This window comes from Gavialis gangeticus, unplaced genomic scaffold (assembly GCF_001723915.1).
Source record: "Gavialis gangeticus isolate Ggan-Ray unplaced genomic scaffold, GavGan_comp1, whole genome shotgun sequence".
NCBI lineage: Eukaryota > Metazoa > Chordata > Crocodylia > Gavialidae > Gavialis > Gavialis gangeticus.
Window position 1 is genome coordinate 53,632,025 of NW_017729022.1, and position 14,685 is coordinate 53,646,709.

Here is a 14,685-nt window from a genome sequence, read left to right on the forward strand (position 1 = left end):
TAGCCTCCAGGGGATAAAATCAGCAATTTATGCAACAGTTCCCTAATGGGCCCACTGGTTCTCTAGTTGGCTTCTTGCTTCTGATGTATTCAAAAAAAAAAAAAAATTTTTACTATTAACTTAAGCATCCTGTGCTAGATGTTCCTCAAATTCTCTCTTTTGGCCTGTCTTATTTCACTTTTATACTTAACCTGCCAGAGTTTGTGAGCTTTCCTGTTTTCCTCAAAAAGACAGAAAGGATAATCAGGGGCACGGAGGGGCTTCTATACAAGGAAAAACTAAACAGGCTAGGACTTTTCAACATAGAAAAGAGATGATGGTGGGGGCGGACAGACAAGAAAGAGATTCACAAAAGAATAAATGGCACAGAAAAAAATATATAGGGATTTATTATTTAAGCACTTTCACAATATTAGAATTATGGGCTATACAATGAAATTATGTAGCAGATTCCTAACCAAAGAAAGTTTTGTTCTGTTTTTTTTCATGCAGAGCATAATTTGCTTTTGGACCTCACTGCCACAAAATGCTATGGAGTCTGATAGTTCAGAAGTTCCCCAGCTCCAAAGGGGAGTTGGATGAATTCATGATGGAAAGGTCCATCAATAGGGACCAAATCTGGTAGATGGGGTGCAGTTTCTGAGTTCCTAAAACTCTGAATGCTGGAAGGTGGAGGAAGAGACGAGTAGTAAGTATACGATTTTGGACATGACCTGTTTCCCTTCCTCCACTCTTCTTGAATGTGCGAAAGAAAATATTGGGCTAGATAGACCTGTGGTTTAACCTGGTAAACCCTTATTTAACCTTGCTGAAGGACCGGGGTCTAAAATGCTGCAAACACTAATTACACCTTTTTAAAATCGAATTGCAGCATTTGAAGACAAGACGGCAGACAGCTGCAAGTAATTTACATAGTCTACCTCCAACTTCCAAACAATTCAAGTTTGAGGATCTCTAAGAATACAACAAAAATTAGCTCCTGAAAGTCAATATTCATTTAGTGCATGGAAACCTACTAGAAGGAGGAAAAGGACTCAAGCAGGGAGGACAGACAGAGACAGAGAATGTGAATGTGGAAATATTTTTTCCAAAGGATGGTAGAGGGCTATAGTGTTTAGTTACAAGCATTACAGGTTACACTGTATAGCTTTTCTTATGAAAGGTTTTTAACTATGAGGTAAGACACCCATACATCTATTATAAAGTTACTGTATTCTCTCACATACAACGTGGCCCTGAATATACAATGCACCTTGTTTTAGAAAAGGAAAATGAAGGGGGGGGGGGGAAGATTTTCCCAGAGTTATAGCTGGGTACATCTATCCCATACGGAAAATGAGCTTCCCCACTTAATACATGCTCCCCAATTGGGGTTGATTTCAGGGGGGAAAAAAATGAGTTGCATGCAAGAAATGTCATATAATGGTGTCCTCTTAGTGAGAGTAACATTTTCAAAAGAACAACTTAGGCACTTAGTCTCATGGTAAATCATAAAAACTCAGTCCCATAAGTGATTAAGACAACTTCGTAAAACTCACTTTCTACCATACACCTCCACTGCTAACCTTGCAGTGACCCAGAAAGCAACTGTATTTTGGAAAAGATTAAGGGGGAAAAAAAGACTAGAAAAACATCTGAGTATTCTCTAGCCCGTTCCTCAGCTGTCACTATAAAGAGCACACCCTGCAGGACTGCTGTTTTAATAGTTTGGCCTTGTTTCTGATATTGTGAACTGGAGTAAAAGAGGAACTTCAACAAAACCTGCCTCTTACATCTAGGTAAATATGAGTTTGCAGCAGTTGTTCTGCCACTCCCCTGAAAAGACACAGAGCAATTCCATGCTGAGTACAAATAGCAGGAAACAGTAAAACTGTAACTCAGTTTAAAACTATCAAAGTAGATAGTTAACTATTTGGGCAAGATTATGCTGCAATACATGGCTCTTGACCCTATAGGAACATCTTGTAATAATTATCAAGGATATACAGATTTTGCACAACCTTTGCTGAGCTTTTAACACCTTGCTAACTAATGAAATGTTAATTTAAGTTAACAAATGACAGTGGGGCAGCACAAGTGACCCCTCCAAAGAGTTACTCAATTACAATTGCTACAATGAGACAGCATTACTAAATAACCATGACTACAAAAGGCATTACTCCACAAATGAATTAAACTGCTTTCAAAATTCTGTCTCCCTTGACTTAATGTTTGTAGGTACCTGTAATCCACTATTGTAATTTAGATCATGGAGTGCTGCCATTCTAAAATTACCCTCCTTCTTGTTACTGGCTTGTGCTACACAATTTAGTAAAGCGTACAGGGAACAGCAGTAACTGGCACACACAATCTTACAAAAAAAATTAAAACTAGTCAAATTCTAATTCTACTCATGGACAGATCTAATCTTGTTTTTTCCTTGCATAAAAGAAAGAGCATCACTGACCTGCAATATTTTTTCTTAATATATTTGACATTTAGTGTTAGTCTGAATTACTAAGCACTGGTTGAAATACAAATTCATGAATCACTACTTCTCCTACTTGAATACTTCCCACATTTTAAGACTAACACCGTTGGTCTATGCATCTATACTTATTTCGGCAGCAATTATTTCAGCTGGAGAGCCGCTTAATGAATTTTGGTGAGCTCTTGTGGGCCACATGGGGAGCCCCACCCGCTGGTTGCTATATCGGGACCAGAAGTCTTGCTCCCTAACCCCTGACCCTGGCCACCAGAAGTCCCTCGCCCCCCCAAAATACTCCTTTTGTATTGAGGGGATTGTCACCTTAGAACCAGAAAAAAACCAAATCATACACTAGAAGTTGAACACCTATTATAACATATTTTAATTTTATTACAAAAATACTTGTCATGATTTCTGTTTGTGTCCTGTATATAGAAAGGACTTCATAATAACGCAAAAACAAAGTCTCACTCTTTTACATTGTGTGTGGGGTATGGTTGGGGGTATATGTATGGTGGGGTGGGGGGGATGTGTGTATGGTGGGGTGTGGGTGTGGGGAGGGGGTTGTGAGGAAGTGTGGCTATATGGGAGAGGCACAGGGTATGTTGGGGTATGTGTATATGTAGGGGGTTGTGGGGGCAGGGTGTGGGGCCTCCCATATGGTGTGCAGCCCCTGCTACCAGCAGCAGCAACAGGCAGGGGGCTCAGGGTATTCATGTCCGGTGCAGGGGCTGGTACCCAGTGGGGCTTCCCCAGTGCAACTGCAGGAGCTGTAGGTGGGCGGCCCCAACAATAGAAGCAGCCAGGATGGCTGCACTCCTTGCTCCCTGCATGCAGCACCAGCTGGAGCCATGCTCTACTAGGCACCAGTGCCTGCACTGGGCACTAGTGCCCTGACTATCCCTGCCTGCTGCTGCTGTGGGCAGCAGGGGCTGCACGCCATGTGGAGGATTTGTGTGCCCCCGCAGCTCCCACCCTCCATCACACACACACCCTGCCCAGCCAAACTCCACGCTCCTGCCACCCCCCTGGGCACAGGCTTCGTACTTCTGCCCAGCTGCAACTCCACGTCACACCTCCCAGCCCCGGCCCCACCGCTTCCCTACATGCTGCCCTGAGCAAGATGAACATCAGGGAAGCCACGCAGGTTCCCATGGAGCAGCTGTAGCAGAAGCCCCATCTGGAAGCTGCTGCTGGCCAGCCCAGGCCCTTCTCCCCAAGAGGGTGGAAATGAGGCACAACAAGGTATGTTGTGGGGTGTGTATATGTGTGGGCATCTCGCTCCCATCCTCATGGGTGGAAGGGCTGGATGGGGCACAATTCATTGGGGGGTGGCAAGAGCCAGATAAAAATGTCTGGCAGGTTGGATCTGACTGTGGGCCATATTTTGCCTGCCTCCAGTTTATATCAAAATACTTGGGAGGGGAATGTACGAACGCATGCATGCACACTCTCTCTCTCTCTGCTGTGCATTTCTTACCTTCTCTCTTTGCTGAAGGCTGTAGGATATGGTTGCTGTCATACACAGTAAAATCTGCAAAATCTCAGATAGATACTGACTGATCAGATGCCCCATGTTTTTCAATACAACCTCAAGGCTATTGAACAGACTGTGCTGACGACCTAGAGGCAGGACTTTAGATAAATCCAGTTGCGATACTGTTTGGAGCACTGCCATCTGGCAAGGTCCTGGAAAATAGAAGGGGGCAGATAAAAATATATCAGTTCACCTTTACTTTTGACCTGTAAGGACCTAATTTCAATGAGATTAGTCAACAACTGAGTTATGATTCACTGTAAGGGTGGCCAAATCTGACTGTAAGTGAGAAGTTCTTTAAATTGTCCCAACTCAGGTTCTTGAATAAAAATCAATCCATGGAACTTATATAGCCCTCATTACTGTAGCATTGGAGCACCTTATAATTTTTTTAATAGATGCATGTATTCTGTGGTATTATACTCGCCAGCTCTTCAAACATGAAGGATAATGGTTGGTATATAAGGTTTCAGTATTTTGGAAACTATCCTGCCACTCCAAAGATCTGGGTTCAATTCACTAGCCCACTGCAGATGCACTGGGTATCCTCAAGTAAATCACTCAGGTTCTCCTAGCCTGATTATGTAAATTAGAAGCAACACATCAGGGAAGAGGAGTCAAGAGCCCTGAGAGGTCCCCTTTTCTAAACCAGAAGTTCTATGGCTTCTTTAATATACCTAAGATACTAAGGGGTACTGCTTTTACCCATGTATCTAAGCACTTTAGAATCCTTAGTGTATCATGTAGTACACACAACACACCTTCCAAAAGAAAGAACAGAACATCTTAAAAGCTTAAATATACCATTGCTTAAGTGTTTCACAGGTTCAAAGAGCAGATCCAGGAACATACGAATTTCCTCAGGCAGCGAACCAGCAAGGAACCTCAAAACAATTGACATCCGAGTGCCTGCAGCAGACTTGCCCTGTGTTTTGCTTCCAGTTTTGTTTCTCATCCGCCCATACAGAATTCTTTAAAAAAGAAAAAAAAAGAGAAAAGAAAAGAAATTGCCTTGGTTCTCTACAAACCACCTTGCATCAGCTGGTTCAGTCTTTGTTTAGATAGGAAAACCTGAACTATGCGACTTAAATAAATGTTTCCAGATTATCACTTCCATTATGATCTCTCATCTAGAGATCTCATAGAAGAAGATCCTGCCCTTGCTCCCACTGAAGTCCCTGGAAAATTTTAAAGCAACTTGAACAGGAACAACAGTGGACCACAATTATGAATTACTATAGCATCATACTATGAGGACAGAGAGAGCACAGAAGAAGCCCTTTAAATTCCAGGCATCTGTAACAGCAGCATTCAACTTTTTGGCCCCGTGGGCCAGATGAGTGGTGTGGAGCCAGTCCACACACCAGACTGGGGCCCTGTACTGCCCCGAATACCCCATCTACCAAGGAGCAACATGGGTCAGATGAAATGGCACCAGAAGCCAGATCTGTCTGTAGGCCAGGGACTGAGCACCCCAGTCTATAAAATAAAGGTAATGCCTTTTTGGCTGAAAATATTTTCTAGATCTTAAATTATTAAGAAGAAATAAGACTATGTTTTTCAAAATAAATGTTTAATAATTGCAACTCAAACACCCTGCATATGTATAAAGGAATCAGTAGGAACCCCATGTATAAGGAAACCAAGCTGATGAGAGAGCTCTAAATTTATACTGTCTATTTAAAACAATAGTCAAAAGGTCCACTGTATATCATCTATAGATATTTTCATGTATCGTTTTTCATTCTTTTTTCATTTACACACCTCATAAGGATAGGAACAAGATCTGGTCGGTGTTGCATTTTAACTATGGTGTTTTCCTCAGATATGCTGAAATGGACTATTTCTTCTTTAAAGCTCTTGTCTTCCAGTAACCGCTGCAAGTTCTCCCTGTAAGAATTTAATGCAGCTTTAAGAAAAAAAAAATTGTACAATCATAGAATCAATGCGTTGGAAGGGACCTAGACAGATCATCAAGTCCGACCCCCTGCCATGGGCAGGAATGAGCACTGGGGGTGGGAGGGTTCATAAGACCCCAGACAATTGCCTATCCAGTCACCTGGAGATTTCCAGGGAAGGTGAGAGCACCACCTCTCTGGGAAGCCTATTCCAGGCTCTGGCCACCCTTACCATGAGGTAGTTCTTCCTAATATCTAACCTAAACCTATCCTCCCTCAGCTTGTGGCCGTTGTTCCTGGTGACTCCAAGGGGGGCCCTGGTGAACAGACTTTCCCCGAGTCCCTGCTGGTGGCCCCTGATAAGGTTGTAGGCAGCCACAAGATCCCCCCTCCGTCTCCTCTTGTGGAGACTGAAGAGATTCAGGTCCCTCAGCCTCTTCTGTATTAACATGTCCTTTTATAAAAGGATTTGGGCATCTTACTTTAAGCAAAGATGTAAGTAAATATCCATAAAAATAAAAACAACAATTATGCAAATACCTTCCAGGTTCTGGAAAGATTATTCAACCATGAGCAAAAGTCCTGTGCTAACAACTTTGCTGACTTTTTATGAAGAAAAACTATAAAAGTTCCTCACTGAAAAAGACACTACTAGTTAACTGCATGTCACTGTGAGGCTGGACAAGGGAAAATGTTTTGTTTCACAAAAATTCAGATCTGAACGATAACAGATTCTGTTATTTTGTATAGTGCCTGTGCTGCATACTGCTCTCAACAATGCAATACATCTTTTCAAATACTTCCTCCAAAAAAATGACCACATTTATTTTATGTCACTGTATCAAGATTTTTGTTTCAGTGGCCCAGAGGCAACAGGCTCCTTTCCAAATGTCTAATCTATGAAGACTGTGTCATTTATATTTAAATACAAATATGATTCTTTAAAAAGTTTATCTTCTTTATGCTGTCTGTGTACTCCATTTTTAGCCAGAAAACCTAGAGTCTGAAAACTTTAGACAAGTAGCTTGACAACCCTCATAATCAGAACTTTCTTCCTAATCTGCAACCTCAATTTCCATTGCTGTAGTTTGAGGCTGCTGCTCCTAGTTCTGTCCCCTACAACCACAAAGAAAAGTCTACCTCCATTTTCTTTATAATTGCTTTTCAGGTATTTGAAGACTGTAATCAACAACACCCTCCCCCGCACCTCCCCCCAAACCTTCTCTTCTCCAGACTAAATAATGTTAGATTGAATTAACAATGCAGAAACTATTTGAAACTTCTTACCTATATGGAAGCAAGTGTGGATGCTTGTAAGTCATGATACAGTCAAGGGCTATTTTTTGGACATTTTGGTCTTGATGAGACAACAACTGTAAAACAAACAAAAAAAATGAAACAAGAAAATAAAATTCAGTAGAAAGGCCTAAAGCCTTTATATCTCAGCATATCAAAATGATTTACAGAATGAATCCTGCCTTCTATAAAGGAAAAACAAAAAGCAGGATCCACAGTAAAGGACCAGTCCAAAAGGACATTCACTTAGAAATGGTTACATTAGAGGTACTAAACAGGAGATATTTGCTCCCACAATATATGCAAACAAGATGACAAGTATGCAGTCATTATTTCTGAAAAAGTGAATATCACTGATGGTCTTTGATAGGTATAACATCATGATTTTTTTAAAATGAGATTTAAACAGCTAACAGCCAAACTAAAAGGAACCACAAAACATTACCCAAACCCTTATCTTTCTACGACTCCGTTTTTAAATTTCATGATAAACGTGACAAGTCAGAATTTCAGATTTCCCTTGTTGTAACACCGCTATACGGTGAATGCCAGGAACCTTTAGGGTAAAAACAGATGTGTGGTGGGACGTGTCTTGCCCTGGCTGATCCACTTAAGTGGGCAAAATACATATTGCCCATTGTCCTGCACTGGGCAAGAACCTGGTGTGGGATAACAAGCAACATGTTCGCTTTGTCCTGGGGTTCCCTGCACTCCTCGCTGCCCCAAGCCTCCTTGCCAGGACTATGGTCCCATACTCACCAATGAAGGCTCAGAGGCACAAGTTGGCATAAATCCCAGTGCAGTACCCAGGGAATCCCTGGTGTCCCATGACTCCATGTCAGGACCTGCGCTAACCTGTATCCCTGTGTGAAGCACAGGTCCAAGCACGGAGGCACAGGGCGGCACAGAACCCAGGGAGTTCCTGGTGCTCTGTCCCTCCATGATGGTACCTATGGCAGGTCTTGCCCTAACCAGTGCATCACAGAGAGGCACTGGTTAGTGTGGGGTCCAGGCACAGAGGCATGAGGTGCCAGGAATTTCCCAGATCCCCATGTAAAGGCACAGAGCAATGGGGATTCCTATGGCACCCTGGTTGAAAATCACTTTAGTTTGAAAAATAAATGAGCTTATATGGACCATTATATTCTGTGTTGGGTAAAAACAGTAATAATATATCCACAATAAAAAATAAACTTTACCTGGGTATACAATTCGTTCAACTTTGGCTCCATATACAGTGCTCGAGGATTTGAAAATTTAGAGAAAACTTGCAAATGGGCTATTAGTTGCCTATAAAACAACAACAACAACTTATTTATAATGGAAGATACCCTTCCAGTTTTGTTATACACATATCAGAAGCATTCATGTACAGCTGACTAGCAGAAAGGATAACAGCAAGATTCAAAGTTTGTAAGAATCAGCATTTAGAACTATTACAAATTGGCTAAAACCACAGTGTAAAGATATGAACCAGACTTAGAAAGAATTGGACCAACCAAAAGCAGCCACATCTCTACTCAATGAGAGAAAAGGAGAGGTGAATATGGTGGCAGAATTTTTAAAGTGCCAAAAATGGGTAATCCTGATATAGAAGGGATGGGGCCAGAGCAAGTCACAGTTTACACTGGTTCAGCAGCACCTTGTAGATGTTCATCCTAAAAACATTTCCATGGAATCTGCCAGGTAGTAAAATGCTTTCTGCCCTATCTCAAGCTAGGAAAGGGGACTGGTGGATCTATTATTCCCTTCCATAGCAAGAGTAACATTCTTTGCCTAAATAAAAATGGATTATGGGTCCAACACACTACTCCTCACCATGCATGTAGCTTCAGTATAAATACTTAGGCCATGCCTAGCATTTACCTTTTAGTCAAGCAAGGAGGAGTTTAATTGTGTGGAAACCTAAACTACAAAGTGGCACAAATCTGAAAGTATAATGAGGAGTCTAGGGTCAAGAAAAAAAAATTTCACTAAAAAAAAAACCTCATTAACACTTAGTAAATCTTTGACACTTTAGTTACTACTCACAATATTTTAAAGATTTCCATTTACAGACATGAACATTTTGTGGGAGAAGTTCAAATCTGGTTACAAGAGATTTTTGTAATTATAATTAATTCACAGAAATGGCCCAAGACTTGGGAATAAAAGAAAACATAATGTAAGAGACTAGAATTTAATGATTTAAAGAGAGAGGTAGGCACACGTACAGGAAATAAACAGCAGTGGTGATATTAAATTTTTCAAATGCTGACTTCAGAATATCCCACAACTTTTGCTGTGCAGAGCAGTGTACTGTTATTTGAACTGTGACTGCAGGCTCAGGACAATACCAGTACCCTTTTGATGCCAGGTAATGTATGAGGCCAGAGTCCTTGCCTCCAAACAGCTTGAAATCTGATGGAAAGCTTCAACAGATGAAGCAAAGGGAAAGTAATGATCTTAAAAGGAGCATTCCCAGGAACAAGAAATGTTATAAAATACCAACCAGGGAACGTTTTAATTCTCTCCCCAACCAGTAAAGAACAAAACAAAAACCTTACTTAGCAGCAGCTCTTCTCGTTTTCTTTTTCTGAAACACTTCAACCACCAGTTCTTCCACCGCTGGTCTTTCTACTTCTCCCTCTTCCTTTCCCTCCTCCCCTTCCTCCTCCATTGTAGTTTGATTTATTTCTTCAGCAGGTTTTTCTTCTTCTACTGCACCATTATTTTTCTTTCTAAGATCCTGGGTGGGAGCTACCAGTGAATCTGCTGGGTAATACTCATTGCTATATTTAAAAAAAAAAAAAAAATCTAACATATATCAGTATAAGATTGATTAGAAACTGACCAATACTGAAACTTCCCATTATTAACAACATTCTGCATGTGACACTGTGTAGTTAAAGATCTCCAAAAGGGGTCCATTTTGGCATGGAGGCAGGGAGAGAGAGAGAGAGAGAGAGAGAGAGAGAGAGAGAGAGAGAGAGAGAGAGAAAGAGAGAGGTATTTAAGGATTCAAGTGCACATGCATAAAACAAGATCATTAAAAGGGGAAGGGAGAGGGGAAATGAGAGGACCACAGTAAAAAGAATAGAAATTGGCATTGACCTGTAAACAGAATGGGCTTATATTTAACAATGTGGTAGAGAAAAGGGTGCATGTGAAGCAGAGAAACGTGAATTGAAGACAAATCTAAGCCAGGATACCTAAGGATACTTAAGAACCTATGACCCTTTCCATGGTAGAAGCCTCATCTGAACTAATTCAAGTTAGTGTTTACTAAGTATGAGGAAATACTGTAAAGAGTCCTGTGCTATAATCTGAAGCCTATGAAAGACTCCCACTCAGTTCACCTAGTACTGGGGCTTTCTATCTCTATTATCTTAGGATTCTAAATTTAAAATACGGGCTTTCCATTTAAAAACAGGGCAAGGAAGAAGAGCCTCCTTTTCTAGCCTATCTAACACTAAAAATAGACATTGTTTTTGTTGTGGTATTAGCTGTGCTGGGATGCACCCTGGCACAGATGATCCAACCGATCAGCAAAAATAGGCATTGGGCACTGTGCCCCAGAAATCTCCTGCAAGGGATTCTCAGGGCTTGTGCGTCATGTTACTTGCATCTCCACCTACAGTGCAACTTTTCAAGTGCTGAGGGCCCACCAACCTGGAGTGCAGTAGCGTGAAATACGTACCCCAGGAATCCTCCAGTACAGAAATTCCAGTGACACACATCTGCCTGGGGGGGAGGGCTGGGGGCAAGGATTCCTACAGGATTGCAGACTGCATCCTGACTTGGGGTGCAGCAATGTGATACGCATGTCATAGGATGTCTTACCAGTGGATTCCTGGGGAGTGTCTCTGCAAGCAGGGAAACCTGGGCAGGCACTCCCAGGGCTTCAGCGGCCCAATCCTCTGTGACCTGGGAACTCCTGGGAGTGCCTGCCTGAGGCAGCTGGAGATCATGGGCAGCTCTGGACTGCCTGTGCTCTCCTATCATAAAACAAACAGATGTGCACTAAAAAAGCTGCACAAATTTATACCACCTATTGGTCAGCCAGTTCGGGGCACTGGCAGCACAAAAAGGGGCATACACATTCGTTTACTTGAACTTTGTACCACCATAAAAATGTTATGGGGGCACAAAGGTAACTTCTGTTTCTGGTTTAAGACACCTGACTTCCACTGAAACTATATCCACTATAGCAGCACTTAGGCTAGTTCACCAAAACTCATCAGTGAATAGGCACTGAACAGTAGAACCAAACTGACAGCTTGGTTTTCAGATCATTTTGAATTGTGAAATAGCTCCTGGATCATCCAGGCCTGAGCAGAAAAAATAAAAGTTAGACTATTCTTTGGTTAAAGGGGAGGTCTATGAATGTAATATTTATTAAAAGATAAACTCACAGATGGTCTTGCAGGTCTCTAGTTACATCATAATCATGTAAAAGTAACATTTATAATGACACACCTCATCACTGAACATGCAAGCTTACCTAATGAATCTCAAGAGAAGTGGGGAAAGCTGCCTTGACCGGGGCTCCACTCTGTCAGGAAACTTGGCCAACGCTTTCCACAGTAGAAAACGGAAATTTGCGTGATCCATCCTCTCACTGCAATCTGTTCTGAGCCTCAGCTGCTCCAAATGCAGAGTCCTCACATCTCCTCCTGAGATCTTCTCATTCTCTGTTTCTGCAGTGTGTTCCTGCTCTTCCTCCAACTCACTTTGCAACTCCCTTTCTATAACAGAAAATGTTACATCTTGGTAACTTTAAGGAAATTCATTCAGCAACTGCTGTGGTGAGGGTTGGTCCCATAATGTAAAAGGTTGTTAATTATACTATCATAGAATCATAGCACCAGATGGGACCTGTGCAATCATCAAATCCAGTCCCCTGCCATGGGCAGGAAGTATTGGGCTCAGATGAGCATGGCAAGGTGCCTGGCCACCCTAGTGTTGAACACCTCCAAGGAGGGCGACTGTACCACCTCGGCTGGGAGCGTGTTCCAGATTCTGGTGACCCTTACAGAGAATAAGTTTTTCCTATATCCAACCTGAATTTACCCTCTATTAGTATATGTCCATGGGTCCTCGTCCTCCCTTGAGGTGCTCTCCTAGTTCTTGATGCTCCCCACCTGAAGTACTTGTAGGCATCTATCAAGTCACCTTGCACCCTTCTCTTTCTCAGACTGAACAGACCTAGATCACAAAAAGTCTCTCCTCATAGGGCCCACCCTCCATGCCCTTAATCAAACAGGGGGCCCTTCTTTGCACCCTCTTGAGCTTATCCATGTCCTTCTTGAAGTGCAATATCCAGAACTGGGCAGAGTACTCCAGCTGTGGCCTCACCAATGCCGAATAGAGAAGGAGGAGTACCTCCCTGGACCTACTGGCCACACAGTGGCTGATGCACACCAGAGTTTTATTGGCCCTTTTGACAGCCATCACACTGTTGGGTCATATTCATCTTCTAGTTAATTGTGACTCCCAGGTCTCATTCCGATGTTGTACCAACCAGTAAGCTACCACCCATTGTATAGTTGTGGTGAGGGTTCTTCCTACCCAGGTGAAGGAGCTTGCACTTCTCCCTGTTAAACCTCATCTGATTTCATCCACCCATAAGTCCAGTCCATCAAGTTCCTCCTGGATCTTTGCCCTATCCTTTGGTGTGCCTGCATTTCCCCACAGCTTGGTATCATTTGGGAACTTAATCATTGCGCTTTCTACCCCTTGGTCCAAATTGTTAATGAATATATTGAATAGCACAGGTCCAAGCACAAATCCCTTGGGGACCCCACTGGAGATGGCCCTCCAGGCTGAGGCCATCCCATCAGTCACCACTCTCTGGGAACGGCCTGTGAGCCAGTTGTCCACCCACTTCACTCCAGCCCAGTACTCTCCAGTTTGTTAGAGAAAATTCCATGAGAGACAGTGTTAAAGGCTTTGCTTAAGAAGTCTGTGTCAGACATCTACGTGGCAAATTTAATTTGGCAAAATTTTCTCAGGGCTGATCTGAAAGTGCAACATGGCTTACAAGATATCGCAGGATGGTAGGAAGTGGGCACTGAGTCATCTAGAAGCTGAAGCCTTGGGTGTGCTCATGCCTTTACAATGGAATTCAGTATTAGAATTCAAGAGCACAGCCAAGACAAACAAAGCATTTGTTCAGATCCCACTACATTGTAGGTGAGCGGGTCCTGAAAAATCGCTATGGATATGTCTAGAATCATCTTAGCCAAAAATAACTTCACTTTCTTCACGGCTGTTGCAGTAGAAGGGCATCAGCAATGCCCTCATCTCCCCTGCTTTGTACCTATGGCACGTTGTAAGGTATTCTTGGCATTTTGGCTTTGTGCTTTGTAGTTGTGATAGCACAGGATTAGAAGTAAATGATTTTTAGGAATCTGTATAGATAGTTGCCTGTAAACACAAAGGCACTGGCCCAGGAGACCCCTTCTTGTCTTATATGCTTAAGATTTCTGATGATTCCAGTCACCAAGGGCAGATTCAGCCTTAAGAGCAAAGCAAGCATCTGAGTGATATCCCCTGTCCCTTGGGCTGTCCCCATCTACTCCCTGACAACTAGGAAAAATGAGGGAAAAAACAACTTTCTTTACAGGCTTTTCCCTTCACACTCTGGAAATGGGGACAGAAGGAAAAAAAGTTATATCCCAACTTCAGGGATACAGGTTGCCTTGACTTCCTCCTTTTTTTATCCATCTTGGACATACAGGAGCAAATAAGTCAGCCCTGCTCATGAGCAACTCAGGTCTTAGCCAAGTTTAAGTTTAACCATCTACAAGATGTGGCTTACCTGCATAAGTAGCAGCTCTCTCCAGGTGTTCATAATACACTTTCCAAAACTGTTTATTCTCCATTTCACTGGCATGAGAACTAAAATTAATTAAGACAATGGGTAAGGTAAAAAAAAAAGTCGTATGTCACTATATAATTACTGGTATGTTCAAAGGCTTCACACTTCCAGTCATAGTCGGTATGTACAGACACAGAATATGTGCAGAGTACAGCTGTAACATTTCCATTTCTCTGCCTTTGTTTAACGAACCCAAACATTAACTGTTCTTAAAATATTTTAGCTACATTTTGTGCATTCAACTAAATTCCGTTTCAATGAAGAGGTTTTCAAGTCTGAATTTCAAGGAGTTCTTTGCAATAACATAGCTCTGATCCAACATAGCATGAACATATATTTTGAAGATGCAGTTTAACATTTTTCATTATTTCAATGTGGGGCCCTTGCAGGACAAGACGGGGAATCTGGTTGTCACGCCAGACGACAAAGCCAACATATTTAATAACTTCTTTGCCTCCGTCTTCCTCAGTAAGGACCAGAACTGCCACCTCCCTGCTGGGCCCCCTTTGGGCCCCGGGGGAGGCTCACCTGGGCCTAGAGTGAGTGAGGATTTAGTTAGGGAGCTTCTGGAGGGGCTGGACATTTTTAAGTCAGCCGGCCCGGATGATCTTCACCCTAGAGTCCT

At 42.4% G+C, this 14,685-nt stretch overlaps 1 protein-coding gene across 1 annotated transcript in view; it reads right to left on the reverse strand.

Annotated features, from left to right (window-relative positions):
• UTP20 (UTP20, small subunit processome component) overlaps positions 1-14,685 on the reverse strand; it is a 102,807-nt gene that overhangs the window by 54,503 nt on the left and 33,619 nt on the right. Inside the window, exons 20-27 of the mRNA XM_019514992.1 lie at positions 14,001-14,080; positions 11,682-11,925; positions 9,745-9,969; positions 8,398-8,488; positions 7,190-7,275; positions 5,769-5,894; positions 4,809-4,975; positions 3,948-4,156 (exon numbers count right to left, since the gene is read on the reverse strand). Of these exons, the coding sequence (XP_019370537.1) occupies positions 3,948-4,156; positions 4,809-4,975; positions 5,769-5,894; positions 7,190-7,275; positions 8,398-8,488; positions 9,745-9,969; positions 11,682-11,925; positions 14,001-14,080 (1,228 nt within the window). The remainder of the gene's footprint in view (positions 1-3,947; positions 4,157-4,808; positions 4,976-5,768; positions 5,895-7,189; positions 7,276-8,397; positions 8,489-9,744; positions 9,970-11,681; positions 11,926-14,000; positions 14,081-14,685) is intronic.